General features: G+C 49.7%; 2 protein-coding genes and 1 long non-coding RNA gene across 6 annotated transcripts; 2 read left to right on the top strand and 1 right to left on the bottom strand.

The window, feature by feature from the left end:
• The first annotated feature begins 162 nt into the window (after positions 1-162).
• TAPBPL (TAP binding protein like) lies at positions 163-8433 on the top strand. Of its 3 annotated transcripts, none has more exons than XM_082420286.1 (7): positions 165-647; positions 1454-1669; positions 1819-2091; positions 4551-4889; positions 5507-5809; positions 6971-7054; positions 7246-8433. In XM_082420286.1, exons 1-7 carry the CDS (start codon positions 587-589, stop codon positions 7287-7289), a joined length of 1320 nt encoding a protein of 439 aa, XP_082276412.1. In that variant the 5' UTR covers positions 165-586; the 3' UTR covers positions 7290-8433. The 3 variants fall into 3 exon arrangements, with proteins under 3 accessions (XP_082276413.1, XP_082276412.1, XP_082276411.1); XM_082420285.1 differs by having other exon boundaries at positions 166-647; positions 1451-1669; XM_082420287.1 differs by lacking the exon at positions 1819-2091 and having other exon boundaries at positions 163-647; positions 1451-1669.
• On the bottom strand, positions 2098-18176 carry VAMP1 (vesicle associated membrane protein 1). Of its 2 annotated transcripts, none has more exons than XM_082420413.1 (5): positions 14799-18176; positions 12004-12130; positions 11651-11809; positions 10926-10977; positions 2098-2745 (listed from the first exon to the last, which is right to left on the bottom strand). In XM_082420413.1, coding segments are annotated over exons 1-5 (387 nt in total). In that variant the 5' UTR covers positions 14801-18176; the 3' UTR covers positions 2098-2698. The 2 variants fall into 2 exon arrangements, with proteins under 2 accessions (XP_082276539.1, XP_082276540.1); XM_082420414.1 differs by lacking the exon at positions 2098-2745 and adding an exon at positions 8351-10514 and having other exon boundaries at positions 14799-18156.
• On the top strand, positions 12139-24830 carry LOC309640950. The gene is made up of 2 exons (XR_014252456.1): positions 12139-14545; positions 14736-24830. It is a non-coding gene; the product is annotated as an uncharacterized lncRNA (long non-coding RNA).

The following is a 24830-nucleotide window of genomic DNA, read 5'->3' as shown; positions in this document are numbered from 1 at the left end:
GGCCACGCCCACCCTCCTTGCAGACCCGCGATCTGGGGGCGGAGCTTTCTCCCGCGCAGGCGCGCTGGGGCCCACGCGGGTTGGGGCGCGTTGGGGCGCGTTGGGGCGCGTTGGGGCGGGGCGGGGCGGGGCGCGTTGGGGCGGGGCGGGCAGTTAAGGCTCCCACAGAAAGTGGGGACAGGTCCCGGCTAGCGGGAGGGTGAGTCTGTCGTCAGCCTCTCCCTTCCTCTACCCTGCCTCCCTTCCCATATCTTGACTTTCTTGGGGCTGGTCGGGAGCAAAAGGGCAAAAGGGCGCACGCCGTGAAGTCAGGTCCTGAAATCACCGGGGGATTTTTTTTTGCGGGGGAGAAGGTGTAAAGAAAGAACAGTGAACAGGCTCCAGCACCAATGGCTTCAGCCAGAGGCCAAGGCAGCCTCGGTGACACTTCCTCAAAGTGAAAGCGAAAGCCAAGTAGGCGGAGAGGACTGACGGGGCCAGGCGGTCGGCCAGGCAGGCGTGTTTGGAGCCCCTTCTCCAGCCCGGACCTGGCCAGCGCGGGGCACGAGGAGGGCCGGCGGGGGAGGAGGGCCTGAGAGCAGCCCCCATGGGCTCCGAGGGGTGGTGCTTGCTGGTCTGCTTGGCTCTCTCCGGGGCAGCAGACGCCGGTGAGTCGGGGGCTGGCTGGTGGGGTGTGTCGGGCTAACGAAGCATCAGGTAGCCACCCTCCCCAAGGTCGCCACCCTCCCCAAGGTCGCCGAAGGGGAAAGGGGCCGGGAATGGCTTCCAGTTGCCTTCTGAGCCCAACAGGTGGAAGATTCGGCGGCTGGTAACGGAAGGAACCAGTTGTGACGGGGAGAGAGACTGAGAACTCTGGGGAAAGGGCCAAACGGAGGAATGAGGGGCCGCTTCGGTGGATGTGGTGGGCCCGCTGCCCTACAGGAGAGGGAGCTGGCCTGGGAGCGGACACCTTCAGGAGAGGAAGGGGGGCCCCTAGCTAGGCGATCACGGAGGGGGGGGTGCACCCCAGAGGTGGGGGAGGGGAAGGCCACCTGTAAAAGCACGGAGCGAGCAGACCCTGGGGGCTGACTGGGAAGTTGAGACGGCTGCCAACGCCCTAGCAACCAAGCCCGTCTCCTCTCCCAATGCAGTTTTGTTCATTTATATGCTTTTGCTGAGAATTCCTTTGAAGAGATAGCTTTCCATTGATAGGTGGAAATAAGCTTCATAAATCCATCTGAGCAAGGGAAATCAGGACTTGAAATAATTCACACCAAGAAGTATGTACGTGGAGAAGCAGGTGCTTCACAGAAAGCTGGTTCTGGGTAAAACAGGATCAGAGCTGGACGCAGAGGCAGCTAGGAACGGGGAAGATTACCCCTTGATGACTCGACAGTTTGGGGTAGGGGGGAGCAAGTATAGAAGTAACTCTCTGGGCTAGAGGATGCTCACCCCAGCCTGTTCCCTGCAGTAGAAAGGCAGTGGCGGCCAGTGGACGTGATCTTGGACTGCTTCCTGATGGGGGAAGGTGGGCACCGTGGAGGTTTCGCCAGCAGTGAGAACATGGTGAAGGCCTTGTTGGTGCTGAAGCAGGTGCCAGTGCCGGACGACGGCTCCCTGGAAGGCCTCACGGATTTCCAAGGGGGCACACTGGCCAAGGACGACCCACTCATTACCTTCGAGGCCTCAGGTAAGAGCCCTCCACCCTGTGTCCCAGTCCTTCTGGGCTCCCTCCAGTTCCTGAGCCCAGTTCCCAAGAACACCCACCCACACCTGCTTCCCATCAGCCCAGGTGTTCTCTATCCAGCTCCATCTCTGTGCTGCCATCTTCTTCCCCAGTGAACCTGATACAGATTCCCCAGGCCGAGGCCTTGCTCCATGCTGACTGCAGCGGGAAAGAGGTGACCTGTGAGATCTCCCGCTATTTTCTCCAGGCCAGGCCAAAGGCCACAGTGGAGACGGCAGCCTGGTTCATCACCAACGTGCTAGTGTCTGGAGAGGGACCTAGTATCTCCATGGTGATGAAGACTCTTGGGGATGCTGAAAATGGATCTGTCTTGCATCCCATGCTGAAACTGCCCCTGAGCCCCCAGGGGACTGTGCGGACTGAAGGTGAGAAAATGAAAAGTAGCAGAAAGAAAGTTTTGATTTTTTTCAAGGGGTCAGAAATGGGGGAATAGTAGGAGAAGGAAGGGGACAAGTCCACCTCTGTGCACATTGGTCATCTCAGGGTGTCCCCTAGGCCTCAGTCCTTTCTTCCTAAAGACCCCAAATGGGGATAATTTTCACCTGGCCACGTGACTTGAGGACATAAGACTTGTGATGCTCTATTTGCGTATGCTGTCCACAGCTGTCTCAGTGAGCTGAGCGCCAGCTTCTCCCAGGGAACAGCTAGCCTGGTCAAGATGAGAGAGGAGAGCACAGGCCCGCAGAATTTGTTCATTATCTCCTATCAGTAGAACCTGGTCCTCGCCCTCTCCAACCTTGCACATCTCAGAGGGCACAGAAAATTGAGAACATGATGATAGGTTGCTCCAAAGTTCATGGAATCCAATATTTTGCCTCCAAGAAAAGACAGCCACATCCAGAGAAGATTAGGGGCCTACCCTTCTATCCTTAGAAAGCTCCAGAACACTCAAATTATTCTGTGGTCCAACCTAAGTTTATCCTGCTACATCAGAAGAGGGGTCCTCATGTCTGTCCAGCGTCAACCATAGTCCTAGCATGGCCAGGCATTGCCCTCATTTATTTTGGGATATTTCAAACCTACAAAAAAAGGTGAAAGAATAATAAACACCTGTATACCGTGCACCTGGATTCACCAGTTGTTAACATGTTGCACATCCTTTCCCCCTCCCTCATCTTCTCTCCATTTCCCCTCCGCTTAACTAATTGAAAGTAAACGGCAGACATCTCTACACTTCATCCCAAATGCTTCCATGGATAGCATGTGTTAGTTTATAACCAAAGACATGAATGTTCTCCATAATCATAAAACCATCGCCTCAGCAGCAACCCAAGGTGGGGAGTGGTCGACCCGGGGTGCGGGCAGTAAGGGGGGGTGCAGTGTGCAGATAACGGAAGAACATATCCTCACCATCAGCCTACACTGGCAGTTCTGAACCACGTCAGTGATCAAACACTCCTGCCTGCCTGCCAGGGCGGACCGTCCTCACCTCCCCCACCATGGCTGGGTCCGCCCCGATTGTCGTACTTAAGGCATTTTAAAACTGATACAATAATACTATCAAATACGAAGTCCAAATTCAAACTTCTCCAATTGCCCTTGTAGTGTTCTTTATAGCCTTGGGGGGTTTGGTTTGGTTTTTGAAGTCCAGGATTCAGACAAGGATTGCGCATTGTATTTAGTTGTCCTGTCCCTTCAGCCTCCTTTACTCCAGAACAGTCTTCAGAGCCTGAACGATTTTGAGGCCGGGCCACTGTCTTGTAGATGTCCCAGCATTTGGATCTGTCCGATTGTTTTCCTCATTAGACTGGGGTTCAGCACGTTTGGCTCAGACACCACCACTGTGTGCTTGTTTCAGCTCTGTCTCCTTTAGTCTCCTCAGCAGCCTTGCTCTAAGCAGGTGAGCTCGGCAACACTGAGGGGCTTGCCCAAGACCACAGAGGAAGTTAAATGGAAGAGCCAGGCTTCCAAAAGCTTGGACTGCAACTCCAGTAGTTCTTTTTTTTTTCTTTTTTATTTATTTATTTATTTATTTTTGGCTGCTTTGGGTCTTCGTTGCTGCGCATGGGCTTTCTTTTAGTTGCGGCGAGCGGGGGCTTCTCATTGCGGTGGCTTCTTTTGTTGCAGAGCACGGGCTCTAGGCATGCAGGCGCAGTAGTTGTGGCTCACGGGCTCTAGAGTGCAGGCTCAGTAGTTGTGGCTCACGGGCTTAGTTGCTCTGCGGCATGTGGGATCTTCCCGGACCAGGACTCAAACCCATGTCCCCTGCATTGGCAGGCGGATTCTTAACCACTGAGCCACCAGGGAAGCCCCTCCAGTAGTTCTTACCTGAGGGTCAACGGTAACCCATAATTTTTTTTTATATAAATTTTTTCTTTTATTTTTTTGGCTGCGTTGGGTCTTAGTTGCAGGATGCGGGGTCTTCATTGAGGCATGCGGGATCTTCGTTGTGGTGCGTGGGCTTCTCTCTAGTTGTGGCGTGCAGGTTTTCTGTCTCTAGTTGTGGCGCGTGGGCTCTGTAGTTTGTGGCACTCGGGCTCTCTCGTTGAGGCGCGCGAGCTCTGTAGTTGTGGCGCGGGCTTAGTTGCCCTACAGCATGTGGGATCTTAGTTCCCCGACCAGGGATCGAACCTGCGTTCCCTGCATTGAAAGGTGGATTCTCTACCAGTGCACCACCAGGGAGGTCCCAGTAAGCCATAATTTTGCATATGTATTTGCCTGGTCCATAACTTTCATCAGATTGTGCAAGGGGTAAGTGACTCCAAAATGGTTAGGAGTACCACGCATGCATGCTGCCTCTCAACACACCCCGAGCCTGCCACAGCTCAGATATCAGGTGGCCTCAGGAGGGAGTGGCCCACAATCACCCCTCTTTCTCCCACAGTGGAGTTCCAGGTGACAACACAGACCCCATCCCTGAATCTCCTGCTGGGGTCCTCAGCCTCCCTGCACTGTGGCTTCTCTGTGGCACCAGGCTTGGGCATCACCAGCGTGGAGTGGCGGCTGCAGCATAAGGGCAGTGGCCAGCTGGTGTACTGCTGGACCACGGGGCGGGGGCAGGCCAAGCGGGAGGGCGCCACCCTGGAGCCTCAGCAGCTGCTCATGGCTGGGGACGCCTCCCTCACCCTACCCAGCCTCACTCTGAAGGATGAGGGGGCCTACGTCTGCCAGATCACAACCTCCCTCTACCGAGCTCAACAGATCATCCAGCTCGACGTCCAAGGTGAGGCCAGGACTCAGTTATCCCGGGAAGAGGGAAAGGGATATGCCTATTGAGAGTGTCTTCCAGAATGGGATCAAACACAAGGGCACTTTCCTGACAGGCAGACTGCATTCCCGCAGCCTGAATGCCATCTCCATCCTAGAAGCGCAGATGGCATCAGATGGAGTTTCCCGTCAGGCTCTAGATAATCCCATTGAGAAGCTTCCCAGCCCAGGATCCTGCTGCCCTGCACTGGCTGGCTGTCTCCAGTCACCCCAGTCCTGTTGGACCACATCCAGAGGAGGAGCAGCCGCAAACCAAGCAGGGGCGTGGGGGCGGTCCTGACCGCGGGCACTATTTCAACGAGGCCACTGGCTTGTGGTGATGCTGAGAAGCCAGCCAACCTTTCGTTGGTTTTGCTGTTGTTTCTCAGTTACCTGTGGGAATCGTACCCCCTTACGTCCTGCATCCAGGTGGACCCCTCACCACCACTATCCCCCCCGCCACCTGGCACCTCACTGAGGAGGACACTTCCGCCTCCACAGCCTGCTCTTACGTTCAGCAGGAGGAGAAGGGTCTTGGCTCCTCTGCTGTCCCCGTGACGCCTGTGGGATTTTATTACCCCTCCTTTCTTCCAGCTGCCCCCAAAGTACTACTGAGCTTGGCGAGCGAAGCTCTGCCACCCACCCTCATCTGCAGCGTCACTGGCTATTACCCTCTGGACGTGAGTGTGACGTGGATCCGGGAGGAGCTGGGTGGAGACCCGGCCCCAGTCTCTGGCGCCTCCTTCTCCAGCCTCCGGCAGAGCGTGGCAGGCACCTACAGCATCTCCTCCTCCCTGACGGCAGAGCCTGGCTCTGTGGGTGCCACTTACACCTGCCAAGTCACCCACGTCTCCCTGGAGGAGCCCCTGGGGGCCGACACCTGGGTTGCCCCACCAGGTATGGGAGTGCCCTCCTTTCCCCACCACCACGCCTGGGCTCACGGCTCCTGCCCTCTGGCCTTGTTCGGCTTCCCACAGTCTCGGCTGCTTCTTTCCCAAGGCGACAGCCTCCAGAGGTCCCGCCCCACGTCCTCCGAGACTTTATTACCCCCCGAGTTCTGGGGTACCAGGCACTGCTGAGAGCTGGAGACCAAGGCTGAACAATTCCTCATCCTGCCCTCGAGGAGCTTAGCCCAGTGGGAGGGACAGACTAGGCAGTCAGGGAAGATGACCTGGGGGAGGCCTGCAAGCCGGGTGAGCTGGCTCGGGGGCAGGGAACACCAGGACAGAAGGAACGGCACGTGTGAAGCCCTCATTATAAGACAGGCTAAAAAGAACTGGGGGGCCTGCACGGCTAGAGGCAAGGGTGTGTGGGGAAAGGGGGCTGTGGCCGTGAAGCTTGAGAGGCGATGGTATTTACTGAGCATCTGCATCAAGCCAGTCCTGCACTGAGCACTCAGATGTGGGCCTGCACAGGTTCTCCTCCCATTTTAGGGATGAGTAACTGATACTTGCAGATGTTCAGCAATTTGCCCAAGGTCACCTGCCTAGGAAATGGTAAAACAGAAAATGTGAAAAATAGGTAGGCTGATTCCCCTACAGCCTCAACCCCCTCCTGCTATTGGTGGGCAGATAACAACAGGCCTTCAAGCTGGAACTTCATCCGAGGCCACAGAATGTCTTCGAAAGGTCTTATACCATAAAGAGTCGGCACCTCGCTATGCCTTACTTGGTGGCTCATGAGACCGTAAGCTTCCCCGAACCTGGGGTTTTGCCTCAGGTTACATCATTCCCCAGTTGTTTACAAAATTTCAGTTTATCACCAGCTAATCTAAACTAAATCTCCCGGGCAAAGCCGTTTGAAAAATGGTTGTCCTGAGGTGGGAAGAGGTGGAGGATTCTGTGCGGAGTGACACACGGACGTCCACCCTGAGCAGGTCCCAGCGCCACTGTGCTGGTCCCTGGGTGAGAGCAGAACACCTGATAGGAGCTCCTCGACCAGGGACGCTTGAACGCGTGCGCGCGCGCGCCCGGTCCTTCCTGCCGGGGCAGACGCTGCACGTGAGCGCTCAGTATGGTTCTCGCCACTGAGCCCCGTCCACACCTCTGTCCCCTACAGAGCAGAGGACGGCCTTTGGAGTCCTTTTTGCCAGCAGCCTCTTCCTCCTGGCACTGCTGTTCCTGGGACTGCAGAGACGCCAAGGTAAGAAAGAGCCTGGGCACCCTCAGCTCTGGCCGTGACCGAACTCACTTGGAGATCAGCTGCTCTAAGTGCCGCCACACCCAGACCAGGGATGAAACCCAAGCATCCGGAGCTCCAGCCAGCCCCCCAGCCCCCAGCTTCTGGGCTTACCCCAACTGACACCAACTTCCTTCCCTCCCATTTTCTCCTAGCTACCTCACCAAGGCCTGCCAGGACCCCGAGGCACTCCGGGTAGCCACTCTCCTGCCTTAGATGTAAGAGAGTCACATTCTCCCAGAAGGACTCTAAGCTGAGTCCCAGAGCTCAAAGAGGCCCCAAGAAAGATACGAAGAAGGCACAGATCACTGACTGTGGCTCTGGATTTCTGCAGGCCTCTGCCTTCCTTCACTGCATGCCCTGGGCTGATATACCAAGGGAGAAAGCGTGAAGAGGTGAGAGGGTGGCAGGAAGGCAGGAGGTCTGGGTGGAGGTTAAAACATGAGCCAGGTTTGAGGCGCGGTGGTAGGAAAATATAACAAAAAAATTAAGAAAGGAGCGGATGAGGGACAGTGGAACAGGATGGGGTTGGACGGCCACGCACAATCGTTGAACTCTGTCCCAGGAAAAGCCCTCATGTCCTCGGAAGCAAAGCTTTTCCACTTTCCTGTCTTTCCCCACACTGGGGCCTGCCCCGCCCCGCCCCGCCTCGCCGCTCCGCTGGCAAAGTGTTTGAGGTGTGAAACAAAGACCCTCAGAGGCGGCCCTGGGGCCCCCCCTCAGTGGCTCAGTGTAACCTTGAGCTGCGATTAAGCTCCTGCACCTTTGGACAGCTGCTGGGCATTTCAGGACACTTACACACCCGTCACTGCCGCGGCTGCAGGGGACAGAGGTCTCCTTTCAGTCATTTTAAAACGGGCCTGGTCAGCACAGTGGAACTCGGCAGAAGACGGCTGTGCATGGGGATGGTGGGGAGCAGGGCGTGTCGCCTGGGGGCCTTCTCAGGGCCTGGCCCAGGACCTGGAGGGAGGAGGCGGCAGATGTCTGAGAAGATCTGCGGGTGTCTGTCCGTGAGATGCCCGCTCAGCTTCCTGCCATGGCTTCCTGTCGCCCACACCTGAAGAGCTGGGCTGCTTCGGGCACGGAGGCTGAGAGCGGAGACCGCTTCCTCTGCCAGCACCCGGCTCTTGAATCTCGAGAAGACCGACAGCACCCGTAAGCCGCCCTTCCGGCGCAGAGCACCATCAGAAAGGAACTAGAGAGAAACAAGACGCCTCCGCCCCGCTGCAGTCACCCCAACCCAAACAAGAGCCAAGTCGGTTTAGTGGTAGGAAGTTGTATTTTTGTTTTGCCTTTGTTCAGATACAGGAAATTGGTAAATACGCCACATGCCTTTGGTGGAAGTACAACTGTTATTTCTGTACAAGTAGGAGAGTGGGGTTAGAAAAAAAGACAGAGAGGTGATGACAGACACACAGTGGGGACGCCACATCGTCTCATGGCAAACCCAAGAGGGGCCGCGGAGCCCCGGCCTCGCGTGACTGCCGAGCCCCAGGCTTAGCTGCATATTTGCTCATGCACATGGGTGGTGGGAGGGAAGGGAGGCGGCAAAGACACAGCAAGAGGGGGGTACAGGGCAGGGTGAGAAAGAGAGTAGAAGGGCTAACGTCCCCAGAAGAACAAAGCCAACTACACCTGGGACAGATGGGACAGAAATCCAGAAGTGATTCCTGTGATGGGGCGGGCCAAGAGGGCGGATTTGCTCCAGGCTTGGGACACATCGAGGACAATGGTGGTTCTTCTCCAGCGGTGACCCCCTGCATTAGGCAAGGGGAGCCCAGAGGAGAGTGGAGGCCTTCGAGGGGGCCCGTTAGGAGGGTACACAGACTGCCTTCGTCCAGCTCTTCCGTCCCGCCCTGGGGCAGGACGAAGGGAATGTGGGAACAGGGCGAAGGGAGAGGAAGGATGGTTTTGCGGAACGAAATGCTGCTGCGTGGAAAGCGAGCCTGGCTCTGCCTCCTCCTGCTGGTGGACTGGTGGACGGAAGGAACGACGGGACGTGGGGCGGTCCCCGTTCTGTTCCCAGCCGGCCCTCCTCCCCTCTCACCCGGGTCTGTCCCACTGAGTGCCCTTTCCTGAAGCCCAGCACCGGCCCCCGAGACAGGCTGAGCAGCTCCATCCTCAGGTCCCACTGTCTGTGCCACAAACCATGCAAAGAGGAGGAAAGGAAAGGGAATTCAGACGGGCAGGGGTGCTTTGGAAGGGGAATATACTGTGGGAAGAACAGAGGGGCCGCTCCAGATGAGAAGGCGCCGTGGTGGCACAGCAGTCAACGAGCAGGCCCGCCTGCTGACGGCTCCACCTCCACCCCAAGGCTGGCGGGGGCACCGGACTCTCCCAACGCTCAGGAGCGGCCGGGCCTCAGGAAGGGCCCCTCTCCTCATCCCTGTCTTTGGCAAGTACACGGGGGTGGTGTCGGGGGAAGGACTCCCAGAGGGTCCAGGGCTCCTCACCTCCGACATCTCATCCTCCTCCATCAACAGCAAGGGAGGTACAGAACGCTTATAACAAGAGGGTGAGAAGTGGCTTCCTCCAAGCCTGGTATTTTCAGATTAGGCCCTTGACTCGCTGTTTTCTCTATAACTAACGGGCATTCTCTCATTATCTATGCCAATAACTAAAATTGAGAGGCTCAAACTTTGGCTAAATGAAATTATTTGATGCCCTCACAAACAATACAGAAAGCTGTAGAAAACGTGGACAAGCGCCCCTTCCAGGTATGAGCTTGTGGGACTGTTTCTAGGATGGGAACGAGAGTCCTGATATTTTCGCTATTAATATGCGTTCTCTAGGTCTCTGGAGGACAAAGTAAAAGGTTGTTAAGATCCCTGAAGACATAGAAGATCTTGGACTAACAGATGGGAAATAACTGTGAAAAACAGGTTTGACTTTCTAAAAGAGTCCTGCACCAGGACCAAGCTAGACTTTGGGCCCGGCCCAGGCTCCTCTGCAGGCCTGGCACAGGAGAGGTGAGGGGGCCTCCTCCCAGCTGCTCCCAGCCTCCTCCGGCCAGCGGCCTGGCCTTTCCTGGCAACACCATGGGCACAACACTCTTCTCCTCGTCCCAGTCTTGGCCCCTTCTTGAGCACGTCACCTCAGCTACACCCCTTCCCCATCCCTTGGCCTCCCAACTCTTTTTGGCTTTGGGGGAACTTGAGAGGACATGAGAGGGTAGGAAGGAGATGCCAGCTGTTGTTCTTCAGGTAGTTAATTCAAGACTGCACCACGAGCAGCATTTCCAGTGTCGTAGGACAGAGTGCAGATGAAAGCAACGGAAGGGGAGGAGTGGGCGATGGAGAAGCAGGGCTGGGATGGAGGAAGGCAGATGGGGAAGTTCTGGGGAGACACAGCAGGACAGGGACATGAGTTTGGATGGTAATGGAGAACAGGGCAGGGGTGGCACATTCTCAAGCAAAAAAGTAGACTGGATACAGGAATCAGGAAGTCCCAGATGGAAAAGAGAAAAGAGACAGGAGAAAACAAGAGGGCAAATTACATCAGGTTACTAGACATTCAGGTGTAGTCGTAGGTGTCCCATCCCCACGGCTCCCTCTGACCCAAGCCAGTGGGAAGGAGCACAGCCCACTTCCTCAGAACAGGAGCCACCACCTTCCCCCACAGTCCTGCAGAGTGAAGGCTTGTCCAGCAAGGAAGTCCCTCACCTCTGCCCTTCCGCCCTCCCGAACCAGATGATGCTTCCCTGGCCACGATCTCCATACCTCAGTCAGAGCAGCCCCACTCCCCAGGCAGGCAGGCAGGCAGACAGGCAGGGCTGGGAGGAGACGCCGGGACCTTCCCACCTCTTCACCCCACCAGCAACCTCAGCGATACTTACTTACAATAACTACCACGATGATGGCACAGACGGCTCCCAGCATGATCATCATCTGAGGAAACATGGACAAAAAACAAGCCCTTGGATTTGGGGAAGGAGGACGGAGCCAGGACCAGGGACTCGGACAGTGGAAGAAGCCACACGCCCCCCAGGACAGCTGAAGGCCTCCCCCTCGTGCTCCTCCCCATCAGACAATAACCCCTGCACCCCAGCTGGCGCTTCTCAGAAACATCAGAGGGTCTGCAGCTTGCTCCTTTTTCCCTAGTTCCTGCTGCCTGGAGGCTTTTAAAGGAACACCAGAGCAGGTGCAGACTTTGGGTCTTTAGTCAACTGGTTCGTTTTTCATCAAAAAGTGTTCAGCTCACTCCCAAAAGCTGCAGGTATTTAAATATATAGTTTCGCCAGCCATTGTGTCGATGTTGGTGTAACTCAGGAAGGGTCAGGTAAGAATTTTTCCAGGGGTCCTTTGGGAAAAGGCAGCTTGACTAACCCCTCCAAACTCCTCAGGGTCTCCCCTGGCCCTCAGTTAGTGGTTCTGAGCACTTTAGCATACCCTGGTGGCCAATTCGGGTAATGCAGCTCGAGAAGGAGGCTTCCCAGATTGCCTCCCAAGAGTCCTGCAGGGCACAGATCGCGAGAGGGAAGGATTGTGGAGCCTGAGGGTTTTCCCACCTCCTATGTGTTGAGACCCAGGAAAATAAGGGGGAGAGGACAAGAACATTCACCTTGCAGTTTTTCCACCAATACTTCCTCTTTAGCTTGGCAGCGCTGCTCTCAAATTGTGATGCGCCCGCCTGCAAAGCGTCGGCTCTGTCATCCAGCTCTGACAGCTTCTGGTCCCTCTCCAGGACCTTGTCCACGTTTACACGCATGATGTCCACCACCTGAGCAGGGCGCAGGAGCAAAGCGGCTAAGCTCCCCCAGAGCTGGGGAGAGAACAGCAAGTCTGCCCTGCCTAACTCTAACTCTAACTCTGCCCTGCCCTGTCTCCCAGAGCCTTTAGCTGCCCCTCTAGATAAAGAGAAGTTTCCCAACTTCCATGACTTGGAAACTCTTAGAGAAAAAGCTATCCACCTACCTCCTCCACTTGTGCCTGCGTCTGCTGTAGTCGTCTGTTACTGGTCATATTAGGAGGAGGGCCAGGGGGACCCCCACCTGGGGCAGCCCCTTCTGCCCCTTCGGTGGGTGGCTGAGCTGGCGCAGACCTGTGGAGGGAAGTGCACAGAGTGACCAAGACAAGAAAGGAATCACATACATTCTCACCCCATATCACCACAGCAAGGGTGATACGGTTACATACAAATAGAAGGGATTCCAGCTCCTTGACAATACCAAGTGGGGAGATGCAGCACAGAGGCCCAAAGCAAAAGATGAAAGATCCTGTAACAGATGGGGCTCAGCGACATCCAGGGTGGAATCAAGAGCTCTCGTCTGGGCTATCCTCTGACCCAAACTCAAACACATCCTCTGGCACAATGGCCACAGGGACAAATGGGCCAGTCTTGGCTTAAGTGGCATTTCTCTGCCTCCCAGAAGCCTTTCACATGAAGTCAAACTGGAAAACTCCAATCCAGGAGAATTACCTACAAAAAAACTCAACCCTCCGGACAAGCTTACAGACTGAACAACTCTTTTTTTGCAAAGCCTGAATATAAAAAGAAAGGCCAAGCTGACAGACTCTGCTGAAGGGGAGCCAGTTATTGGTTGTTTCATGCAATGATTAGTATAGCGTGGCCCCTGTAAGGACGACTTGGAGAATCACCAAAGGCCTCTGTAGTTGCAGTGAGTCAGGACTGTTTGCTTGCTTTGTTTTTCGGCAGAGAAGACTGGGGTTTCACTTAGTACTGGGGCCCAAAGCAATTGTGTTGCAAAAGTGTTCCAACAGCACAGACAGGGAGCAAAAATATTGGAAATGGTCCTCAGTGTACATGCACCAGAGACAGTCTGTCCCTTCCTTTTTTAGATTTGGCATCCAGTCTCAGGAGACTCTCCTAGTTCCTGATGTCCCAACTAGAAATCTTGGTTTACGCTGCTATGCACAGAGACCATACACCCTTTCCCTTAGCCTTAGGGGAGAATAATCCAGTGTGGGATCCTCAGAATAAACTCCTCTCCACATCCCAACACATGGAAGCTAAATTCATCTCCTCAAGAATTCCCTGAAGTCTAACCTAAGGCATGAGATTTTCTCTGCCAAGGAAGAAGTCACAGGTAGGAGAGCGATCTCTCCAATTTGATGGAGAAAAGAAATTACAATAAGAACTCCTCAAACAGAAGCAGAATCTCACAAAACCTACCTCATAGGAGCAGTCCAAGAGTAAATGCACTACGGATGAAACCATCACAAAGTCACCGAAAAGGAAAAGCCTCGACTACTCACAATAGAACTAATACCCAGAAGTTCCTCCTCTCTAAGTAAGTAAATTTCAGTCTCAAAAGAGAATAACCCTTCAGAGAGGTTATACTAGCAGATTACACCTGACTCATCCTGGCTAAAAGAATTGCTTTCCCATTTCCCTTTAAGGCACAAAGGAGGCAAAGGAAAGATACAACACTATGGCAGCCACCAGACTCCTATGCTACCACTGTGCCACACAATCTAGTTCTCTGGTGAAAGCGGAAAATTCAATGAGTAGGAAGTAGCCAGTGTTTGGTCTTGGAAGCAGTCCAGGCTGGTGGCACCAATGACAAGATTAAGGTCAGAGACCTCGTGATGCCCTTCTAGTCACCATGGTTTCCCCACCTCCTTCCTTTCATCCCACATGGATGCTACTGGGAACCAGTCAGCTGAAGAGGCTCCCCCTCCCCAAAATGAAAACACAAGGAATCCTAGGGCTTGGCCAAAACGCGTAGAATATCATATACAGTTAAAACTGTAGAAATCAAATAGAGAAAAAGGGAAATCGTTATAAAGCATCTGAAGGGACCATTTCACTTATTACTTCTTGGGAGTTGGGAACACGCTGGAGTAACATATCCAGGGATAGTTATAACCCTTATGTAAGTAAATCTTTTCCCTTTTTGTCACCAAGAGAAGCAACACAAATACATCTAGGACCAGGCCAGGACTCCAAGAAAGAAAGGGAAGTTCTTCATGTGTCTAGCTATAGTTCTCCCTCAGGATCTTGGGATGGGGTGACCATGGTCAGATGACTAAATTGATGATTAGAGACTAAATTGAATGTATTGAGGGAAGGTGGTGGGGCGGGGAGGCGGGGATCCTTAGCTCTATTTCTCTTCCAAGTACTTGGCTAAGACTCAATGACAGGAAAACACCTCCTATACGGGTGGCCTTGGGATGAATGGCTGCTTGGAATCATATGCCACTGCCCCTTGAGTCTTTGTGAGCCGCTCACCTGGCGCCAGGGAACTGGCAGATCAGTTTCTGGAGCTTTTCGCTCACTACCAAGAGGGGGCTACTCGTCACGGTCGGGGTGAGGGGCGTACACAGTCTACAGACCGCAGAGCAACCCAAGTTACCAACTGGCAGGTGCACCCATGACTGTCCTTCCAGAGGCCCCAAGCACAGCTTCAATCAACGACAAGAAAGGTCCTGGAGCCCCCTCCCAGGTGCCTCCGCGCCCCACCTTCGCCCGAGACTCGACTGAGGAGCCCCGCAGGTGAGAGGAGAGGGGGCAGTGAATGTGGGACCCCCGCGCCCCTGCCCCGCCCATGGGGTGCCGGCTGCGGCTGGTGCAGGAATGGGGTGCTTTCTCCCCTCCCCGGGGGTGGCTCGGCCTGCGGGCGGCGCGCGGCGGTGGTTCCCCGCGTCGCCGCAGCTGCTGCAATGCGCCATTTTCGGTCCCGCAGAGTCCGGCGCTGGGGGTGAGAGTTGGCAAGGTGTCGCGCCCCCCCACACCAGGGTCAACTCACATGTCTCTGACAGAAGGAGGAGAGGTCCGTCTTCTCTCCCGAGGCTGCGGCGAGACACCCAGCCGGGGAACACTGCGGTGAAGCCGACCGCACCGCCGAGCTCCGCTTCTAGTCGGCCACTCGGAGCTCTAGCTGCGGTGAAACTTACTGCAGCTGTAGCCCCGGCTCGTCTTTATTAGCGCTGGCCACGCCCCCGGATCACGCTGACAACGTTGCGGCCCAATCCACGCCCAGGACAGGCGCCAGTCCTGAAGCGAAGCCCGGATAAGGCATAGAGTGCCCGCCCCTGAAAATCGGCCAGTCACAGCTCTCTTCTCACCCTGACTCTGGAAAGGAGCGGTGCCGGAAGGATCTGGCCAATACAGCTCTGGTTTTCGCACCTGTCTAACTAAGCGACGGGGCGGGGTGGAACTAGGAGCCCGCTCCCTGGAAGGGCGGCTCCAACAATTTGAATTAGGCCTTTTTGGTGCCTCCCAGCCAATCGCTGAGCAGTTCCTTAAGCCCGGGCCCGCCCACGGCCCCCGGCGCCGGCGTCTCCAGCCAATCACGCCGCTTCCGCTGACAGCGGTGGGCGGGCCCCGGCTCGCTGTGGCCTGGACTCTGGAGCCTGGGGGGCGGTGGAGGTTCGGTGGTCTAGGCACTGCGCTGGCGCTCGGACCTGGCCGGCCTCCACCCCACCTCCCCGCCTTTGACAGCTCTGAGGAGGCTGAATCCATCAAGGCAGAGCCGCAGCCTCCCGTGGCCAAAGTAAATACGAGCGCTCCGTTCATCCGTTCTACACAGCCAACCAGCCCCTCACGCAGTGTATCCTAATTTTAACTCCTCCTCCCCAAACCTGCTCCTCCTATCCCTCCCTGGTAGCTTGCTACATCGACTCAGCTGCCCAAACCAGAAACCTGGAAACTATCGTAGATTTCCTCGCCGTTCATCTTTACCTGTCCTCTAATAATTCAAGTTTTCCTTCTTAGTAGTTCAAGAATTCTCCCCTCGTCTCACTGTTCTGCTTCAGATTATTATTCCTTACCTGGACGCCACCAGTTGTAAAACTATTATTTTATGTCCCGATAAGTAAAAAGGTAGCAAATCAACTGTGACATAATGCTTTCTTATCACTTCGAATTTTTATTTTATATTTATTTAAAGTGCAGGTGTCTATAGATGTAGATTTTTATCATAGTTCACTCTCTTGAAAATACATAAAAAGGAAAACAGAAAAGAGTAACATGGTAACAGTGTTCATAAAACTTCACATTCAGACACTGACTCTTATGATTCATTTTTTTGACTCATGTGCATGATTTCCACACAATGTAGTCCTCTGTGCATGCCATCAGGGGCTTTGGTGATGCAGCATTTCTTAAAGGAATGTTCCTTTTCTGTCTCTGGAATTTTCTTCCAAGCCTCAGACACCCATTTGGCAAAGTTTGATTCTTATGAGCCAGTATGACAAATACAGTATGACTGTTCTGGCTAATAGTTATAGTCAAACATCCCAATTTAGATGTTAAAATGAAAAAAAAAAAAGTGCCAAGTGCCTCTTAAAATTAATGAAATATAATATCTTTCTGTTTCATCTTGCCCTCACTTATAACCATCCTCTAAGAAACCACCAGGATGGTCTACCCAAATGTTACAACCCTGCTTAAAACCTTTAAACAGTTAGAAACACAATGTATTGATCATATGTGTTTATCCCATGCCCCTTCTGAAACTACATCAAAATGAAAATTGGTAAATACTGAAAACAAATTATAAACCCTCAAAGACAAACAGAATGGAAGGAATTGTTTCAGGCAGCATGAATGGCTAAATATGCCCACCAGATTCACATGAGGTGGCAAAAAAAAAAAAAAGTACAGAGCGGTTCCCCTGTACCCCTTCACCCAGTTTCCCCCAATGGTAACATCTTGTTTAGCCACAGTACAATATTAAAACCAGGAAATTGACATTGGTACAATCCACAGAGCTTATTCAGATGTTGCCTCTTTTACATGCATTTGTGTGGGTGCATGTGTGTGTGTGTAGTTTTATGCAATGTGTGTGTAGATTCCTGTAACCACCACCACAATCAGGATACAGAACTATTACATTACTACAAGGCTCCCTTGTGCTATCCCTTTATAGCCACACCCACCCCGATCCCGCACCCTTGGCAACTGCTAATTTGTTCTCCGTCTCTATACCTTTATTTCAAGAATGTTACATAAATGGACTCAGACAGTATATAACCTTCTAAGATTGGCTTTTTAAAAAATATCTTCGAGATCCATTCAAGTTGTGTGTATAAACAGTTTTCATTGCTGAGTAGTATTTCCATGGTACGGATATACCACAATTTGTTTAACGACTCCAGTTTGGGCTTATTATAAATAAAGCTGCTATGAACATTTATGTACAGTTCTGCGTGAACATAAATTTTCATTTCTCTAGAATAAATGCCCAAGAGTTCAATTACCGGGTAATAAGGTAATTGCATATTTAGTTTTATAAGAAATTGCCAAACTGTTTTCCAGAATGACAGCACCATTTTAGATTCCCACCAGCAACGTATGAGGAATCCAGTTTTTCCACATCCTCACCAGCATTTGTTGTTGTCACTTTTTTAAAAATTTTAACCATCCTGATAGTTATTTAGTGATATATCATTGTGGTTTTAATTTTTGTTTCCCTGATGGCTAATGATGTTGAACATATTTTAATGTGTTTATTTGCCATCTATATATCCTCTTTGGTGAAAGATCTGTTCATGTCTTTTGCCCATTTTCTAACTGGCTTGTTCATTTTTTTTACCTTTGAGTTTTAAGAATTCCTTAAATATTCTAGATAAAGTACTTTGTCAAATAAGTGGTTTCTCCCAGTCTGTCTTTTGTCTTTTCATCCTCTTAACTGAACCTTTTGTAGAGCAAACGTTCTTAATTTTAAGATCCAATTTATCAACTTGTCCTTTAATGCATCACTTTTGGTGTCACACTTTGCCTAGCCCTAGAGTCTCGTAATTTTCTCCTATTTTATTTTCTAAGAGGTGTACAGTTTTGTTTCATATGTAAGTCCATAATCCATTTTGAGTTAATTGTTGTATGAGGTGTGAAGTTTAGGTCGGGGTTCCTTTTTTTTGTCAATGGATGTTCAATTGCTCCAGGACTGTTTGTTGAAAAAGCAATCCTTCCTCCATTGAATTGTTTTGCATTTTTGTCAAAAATCAGTTGGGCATATTTGTGCAGGTCTGTTTCTGGGTTTTCTATTCAGATCCATGACCTATGTGTCTGTCCTTCTGCCAATAACATGCTATCTTAATTACTGTAGCTATGGTAAACCTTAATATAAGGTAGAATTATTTTTCCCACTTTATTGTTCTTTTTCAAAATGGTTTAGCAATTCTAGGTCCTTTGCCTAATAGACCATTTTAAAAATACATTTGTGTAAACTGACAAGAAAATAGACTACTTAAAGACCAAAAAACTAAGTGAAAGCTGGTACCCGGAGAGGTAAATTGAGCGCTGAAGCTTGTTTTGCCTTGAGGGCGTTTGCTTAAAAGTTGAATTTAGGCATGGTGACCTCATAGGGTGCCACTGTGGCATAGGAGACAGAACCCAGGGCCTGCATAGGGTTGGAAATCTAATAGAAGGCCCCCACTATAACACCAGAACCCCAGAGGACTATATCCTCATGTAAGAGTGGATTTAAAATATGCTAACACCTGAACTGCCCCTAGGGGACTGCATGGAAAATTTGCTCATCTGGAATCTAAGTGCCTACTAGAGATCTTTTCTTTTTTCTTTTAAATATATGCAGACAATTTATAATTAAAGCTGTGGCTTTTCTGCCTGAATTCCTTGCTGGTCCGAAAAACAAAATAGCAAGAATTTTAAATGGTTCCAGGTTGACAGTGCCACCAAGCACCAGCCGAAACAGTGCAGATCGTCTCTGGATGAGCTGATCTTCAATCTAGACCTTGGGGAATTTCCACAGATACAGTTCCAAGAAAAATAAATTTTGGTCAAAAATTGGAAACAAATAAGGAACAAAGAACCAGGAGCAAGAGCCAACAAAGATGGATATAGGAAGTAAGAAAATTAGAAAATCAAGCCAAATAGTTCAATGTCTGATTAATAGGAGTTCTAAAAAGAGAAAACGGTATGACAGAGAAAGATTACAAAAGAAATACAAGAAAAAATTTCCGAATTGAACAAGTCTTTCTGGATTACATAGTACACTATGTGCCTAGCATAGTGAAAGAAAAAGAATCACGTCAAGACACATCTTTGTGAAATCTCAGAATATTAGGGGAAAAGAGAAGATCCTAAAAGCTTTCAAAAAGAGAGAAAGGGACTTCCCTGGTGGGTCCCTGGTCAGGAACTAAGATCCTGCATGCCACACGACGTGGCCCCCCAAAAAAGAGAGAGAGAGAGAAAGGAACAGGAATGAGAATGGCAACTCAATACAGTATTAAAAGATAGATGATATGACAGTGCCTTTAAAATTCTGAAGAAACATGATCATTACCCTAGAATTCTATACCAGCCAAACGAATATAAGACCAATACGTACCAATATAAGATAAATATAGACATCTTTCAGATATGCAAGGAGTGAAAATTTTTACTTCTCTTTCCAAGTAGGCTACTGTAAGATGTGCTCTGGTAAACAGGAAAGAGAAAGGCAGCAGAGCTAGGGAATGGAATGCTGGATCCACACACAAAACTGGTGAAGGAAATCTTTGGAATGAAAGCTACACCACAGACCCAGAAACAACCTGTCCTGACTGAAGTAGGAGGAAGGAGGAAACTGCAGGACAGTCTCCAGAGGGGGAAAAAAAACCTGTAAAGCATCTGACATGTTTAAATATTTGAAAAAGAATATGAACAAGTACTTTACAAGTCTGATGCGACATGCGGAAAAAATTAGAGCTAGATACATAGAAAATTATATTTTGAAAAAGAGGTAATTATAAACTTAGGGGAAAACAAAAAGTTGAATAAGAACTAGAAATTATCTCACCTTTACGTTAATTGATTTTCAACAAGAGTGTCAAGACGGGACTTCTCTGGTGGCGCAGTGGTTAAGAATCCGCCTGCCAATGCAGGGGACAGGGGTTTGAGCCCTGGTCTGGGAAGATCCCACATGCCGCGGAGCAACTAAGCCCATGCACCACAACTACTGAGCCTGCGCTCTAGGGCCCGCGAACCACAACTACCAAGCCCGTGTGCCACAACTACTGAAGCCCGCGCGCCTAGAGCCCGTGCTCCATAACAAGAGAAGCCACTGCAACGAGAAGCCCGCGCACCACAATGAAGAGTAGCCCCCCCCTCGCCGCAACTAGAGAAAGCCCGCGCGCAGCAATGAAGACCCAACGCAGCCAAAAGTAATGAATAAATAAATCAATTAATTAAAAAAAAAAAAGAGTGTCAAGACCATTTAATGGGGGAAGGAATAGTCTTTTCAACAAATGGTGCTGGGGGACTTCCCTGGTGGTCCAGTGGGTAAGACGCAGTGCTCCCAATGCAGGGGACCTGGGTTCGATCCCTGGTCAGGGAACTAGACCCTGCATGCATGCCGCAACTAAAACATCCCACATGCCACAACAAAGATCCCACGTGCCACAAAGAAGATCCCCAACTGCAGCAACTAAGACCCAGCACAACATAAATAAATACAATATTTAAATAAATAAATGGTGCTGGGATAATTGGATAGCAACAAGCCAAAAAAAAAAAGGGGGGGGGGCCTTTCCTGGTGGCGCAGTGGTTAAGAATCTGCCTGCCAATGCAGGGGACACGGGTTCCAGCCCGGGTCTGGGAAGATGCCACATGCCGCGGCGCAACTAGGCCCGTGAGCCACAGTTACTGAGCCTGCGCGTCTGGAGCCTGTGCTCCGCAGCAAGAGAGGCCGCGATAGTGAGAGGCCCGCGCAGCACCGCGATGAAGAGTGGCCTCCGCTCTCCGCAACTGGAGAAAGCCCTCGCACAGAAATGAAGACCCAACACAGCCATAAATAAATAAATAAATTTATTAAAAAAATAAAATGAAGTTGGATCCCTACCCCTCATCATACACAAACATTAACTGAAAATGTATCAAAGAGCTAAAGCTAGAAAACGCTTAAAAGAAAACACAGCTGTATGTCTTCATGACCTTGGATAGGCAATGGTTTCTTAGATATGACCACAAAACACAAGCAACAAAAGGAAAAATAGACAGGGCATCAGCAAAATGTAAAACTTTTGTACTTCAAAAGACATGATCAAGAAAGTGAAAGGACAACCCACAGAATGGGAGAAAATATTTGCAAATGAAAATATTTGTATCTGATACAGTACTGGTATCTAGAATATACAAAGAACCCTTCCAACTCAGTAATAAAAACATGAATAACCCAATTTGAAAATGGGCAAAGGGTCTAAACTGACATTTCTCAAAAGAAGATATACAAATGGCCAAAAAGCACAAGAAAAGATGCTCCACTTCATTAACCATCAAGGAAGTACAAATCGAAGCCACAATGAGATACTGCTTTATAACCACTAGGATGGCTATAATCAAAAAGACAGGTAATACCAAAAGTTGATGAGGATTAAACCAAATGTTGGAGAAATTAAACCCTCATACACTGCTCGTGGAAATGCAACATAATGCAGCCAATTTGGAAAAGAGCCTGTAGTTTTTCAAACAGTTAAACACAGAGTTACCATGTGACCCAGCAATTCCACTCCTAGGTATTTAACCAAGAGAAATGAAAGTGCCCACACAGAACCTAGTACACGAATGTTCATAGCAGCATCATTCAGAATCGCCAAAAAGTAGAAACAGCCCAAATGTCCACCAACTGCTAAATGGATAAATATAGTGTGGAAGGGCCATACAATGGAATACTATTCAGCAATAAAAGAGGTGGAGTGCTAATACTTGCTACAACATGGGGAAATCTTGTACCTACACTAAGATAAAGAAGCCAATCACAAAGGATCACATGTTGTATGATTCTGTTTAGATGAAATATCCAAAACAGGCAAGAATTTACAGGGACAGAAAGTGGCTTAGTGGTTGCCTAGAGCTGGGAGGAAGGGAGAACTGATGGTGGCAGCTAAGGGGCAGGGGGTTCATTTTGGGGTAACGTTAAAAATGTTCTAAAATTGATTGTGGTATTGGATACACAACTCTGCGAATATATTAAAAGCCATTGAATTGGGTGAATTGTATGTGGATTGTATCTCAATAAAGATATCAAGAGGTTTTTTTTAAATATAAGAAACATAAGTTATCCCACAGTACACCACTTGGCTCAGTAGTAAACAATATTTAATAGTCCTAATAATGTAAACACTGTCTACTGATTTAAGCCAAAATGCTGATATAACTATAATGAAGAGGCGTGAGGGATAGGGGCTATAAGAAAGGAGGGCATTGGGGAGTGTAAATCCAGTTTCCTAACAAGGTAACTAGTAAGGGCCACCAGCTCCCTCTTCCAAAATCACACGTGAAGAATCTATGGAAGCTATAAGGAATCATGAATCTCAAGAATTAACAAAGACAAAGGCATAAGAATACCTTGGGGAGACTGAAGGCTCTAGTTATGTGTTCAGTTGCATCCTCCAAAAGTTTTTATGTTTAAGTCCTAACACTCAGACCTCAGAATGTGACCTTATTTGGACACAGGTTCTTTGCAGATGTAATTAGTTGAGATGAGGTCATATTGTTGTAGGGTGGGCCCCTACTCCAGTATGACTGGTGTCCTTATAAAATGGGGAAATTTGGAGAGACACACACACAGGCAGAACGCCTTGTTAACATCAAGGCAGAGATTGGGCTGATATGTCTATAAGCCAGGGAACACCAAAGATAGCCAGCAAACCACCAGAGGCTAGGAGAGAGGCATGGAACAAATTCTCCCTGACAGCCCTGGTGATGCCTACTCTCAGACTTCTAACCTTCAGAACCGTGAGTTCATACATTTCTGTCGTTTATGCTACCCAACTTATGGTACTTACGGCAGCCCCAGAAAACTAACACAGCTATCTTGAATCAGCACATGTGTTAGATTCCCAAAACAAACAACAAATATCATACACAGATATTACACATACATGTGATGAAAATACCAAAAGGGACTTGCGAGTGTGCTAAAGTTTTTGACTTGTTATGAATACTGATAAGTTTAAGAAACCAACAGGAGTAGACAAATATGAGTGTTTCTTAAAGCATGAATCACCCTGAAGACAAAAATAGAACATTGTTTTTCTGGGGGACCTCAGGTACAGAAGGTGGAGTTAACTGCTACTCTTCAACTCATGACACATGATCTCCACTTATGCATAGAAAGATTTCATTTCATTTTATAATTCCATTTTTCCTTATTCCCCTCCCCAGCCATAGACAACATTATAAATTGTTTGATATTTATAATTTTGTGTTTTTGCAAAATGTGTATTGTCTTCTGCACGTGTGTTTTTATTTTTATTTATTTATTTATTTTTAATGGATTGATTTTTAAAAATTATTTATTTATTTGGTTGTACTCGGTCTTAGTTGTGGCAGGCAGGCTCCTTAGTTGTGGTGTGCCAGCTCCTTAGTTGTGGCACATGAGCTTCTTAGTTGTGGCAGGCGGGCTCCTTAGCTGTGGCATGCAAACTCTTAGTTGTGGCATGCATGTGGGATCTAGTTCCCTGAACAGGGATCGAACCCAGGCCCCCTGCATTGGGAGCACGGAGTCTTAACCACTGCGCCACCAGGGAAGTCCCGTATGTATTTTTAATTTACATAAATGATATCATGTTTTAAATCTCATTCTGTTTTTTCACTCAGCATGAAGTTTTAAAGACGAAATTCATATAATTTGTAAATGATCGGTTTGCTCTTTCCTTCCAATCCTCGTATCCATTTAATTCCTTCCCTCCTTCCTTCCTTCCCTCCTTTCTTCCCTTTTTTTTATAACACTGACTAGTACCTTCAGTACTAAGTTAAAGTGCAACAGTAATAGTGGGCATTCTTGTCTTGTTGCTGATCTTAAGGGAATACATATCTGTTGTTGATCTCTAGTATATCACCTTTACCAAATTAAGGAAATTTCCTTCTGTTCCCAGGGTTTTATTTTTTAATTATAAATAGGAGATGAATTATTTAAATTCTCTTTTCTATTCAACTAAGATCATCACAGAGAACTAAACCTTCACCTTTCATAACAGGAAGCTAATAGATGTCTAAAGCTGATAAACCATGAAGAGCAGGAGGGCATATTATTTCAAATTATGATGACAAATACTAGAATAGTTCAAAGAAGTGAAAGCCTTTCATTCTGGGAAGCTAGTTTGGAGGGTAGACTGGGATTAGGCAGGGGATTGCTGTTTTTGTCATATAACTTTCCTTTTTTTTTTTTTAAGTAGTAATCTTTTACTTATTTATTTATTTATTTTATATTTATTTTTGGCTGTGTTGGGTCTTCGTTTCTGTGCGAGGGCTTTCTCTAGTTGCGGCAAGCGGGGGCCACTCTTCATCGCGGTGCGCGGGCCTCTTCGCTATCGCGGCCTCTCTTGTTGCGGAGCACAGGCTCCAGACGCGCAGGCTCAGTAGTTGTGGCTCACGGGCTTAGTTGCTCCGCGGCATGTGGGATCTTCCCAGACCAGGGCTCGAACCCGTGTCCCCTGCATTAGCAGGCAGATTCTCAACCACTGCGCCACCAGGGAAGCCCTTCCCTTCTTTTTGATTAACTATATGTATGTATTACTTTGATTTTTAAAAAAATAAAGCTTAGGGCTTCCCTGGTGGCGCAGTGGTTGAGAGTCTGCCTGCCAATGCAGGGGACGCGGGTTCGAGCCCTGGTCTGGGAAGATCCCACATGCCGCGGAGCAACTGGGCCCGTGAGCCACAACTACTGAGCCTACGCATCTGGAGCCTGTGCTCCGCAACAAGAGAGGCCGCGATAGTGAGAGGCCCGCGCACCGCGCTGAAGAGTGGGCCCCACTCGCCGCAACTAGAGAAAGCCCTCGCACAGAAACGAAGACCCAACACAGCTAAAATAAATAAATAAATAAATAATAAA

The sequence above is a fragment of the Balaenoptera physalus genome (assembly GCF_965194825.1).
Source record: "Balaenoptera physalus genome assembly, chromosome: 13".
Classification (NCBI taxonomy): Eukaryota; Metazoa; Chordata; class Mammalia; order Artiodactyla; family Balaenopteridae; genus Balaenoptera; species Balaenoptera physalus.
The sequence above is the reverse complement of the archived record's forward strand: the minus strand, read 5'-3'. Positions and strand labels throughout refer to the sequence as shown.

What these genes read in the sequence shown, in the direction of transcription:
- VAMP1 (XM_082420413.1), bottom strand. An exon ending in ATTGGTGGAAAAACTGCAAG is followed by an intron (nt 10,978 to 11,650) that starts GTGAATGTTCTT and finishes ATGTTTCCTCAG; the next exon opens with ATGATGATCATGCTGGGAGC. An exon ending in CATCGTGGTAGTTATTGTAA is followed by an intron (nt 2,746 to 10,925) that starts GTAAGTATCGCT and finishes CTTTTTTTGTAG; the next exon opens with GTTTGAAATATCCCAAAATA.
- TAPBPL (XM_082420285.1), top strand. Translation starts at nt 587, where the DNA reads ATGGGCTCCGAGGGGTGGTGCTTGCTGGTCTGCTTGGCTCTCTCCGGG. An exon ending in CATCCAGCTCGACGTCCAAG is followed by an intron (nt 4,890 to 5,506) that starts GTGAGGCCAGGA and finishes CCTTTCTTCCAG; the next exon opens with CTGCCCCCAAAGTACTACTG. An exon ending in GGGACTGCAGAGACGCCAAG is followed by an intron (nt 7,055 to 7,245) that starts GTAAGAAAGAGC and finishes ATTTTCTCCTAG; the next exon opens with CTACCTCACCAAGGCCTGCC.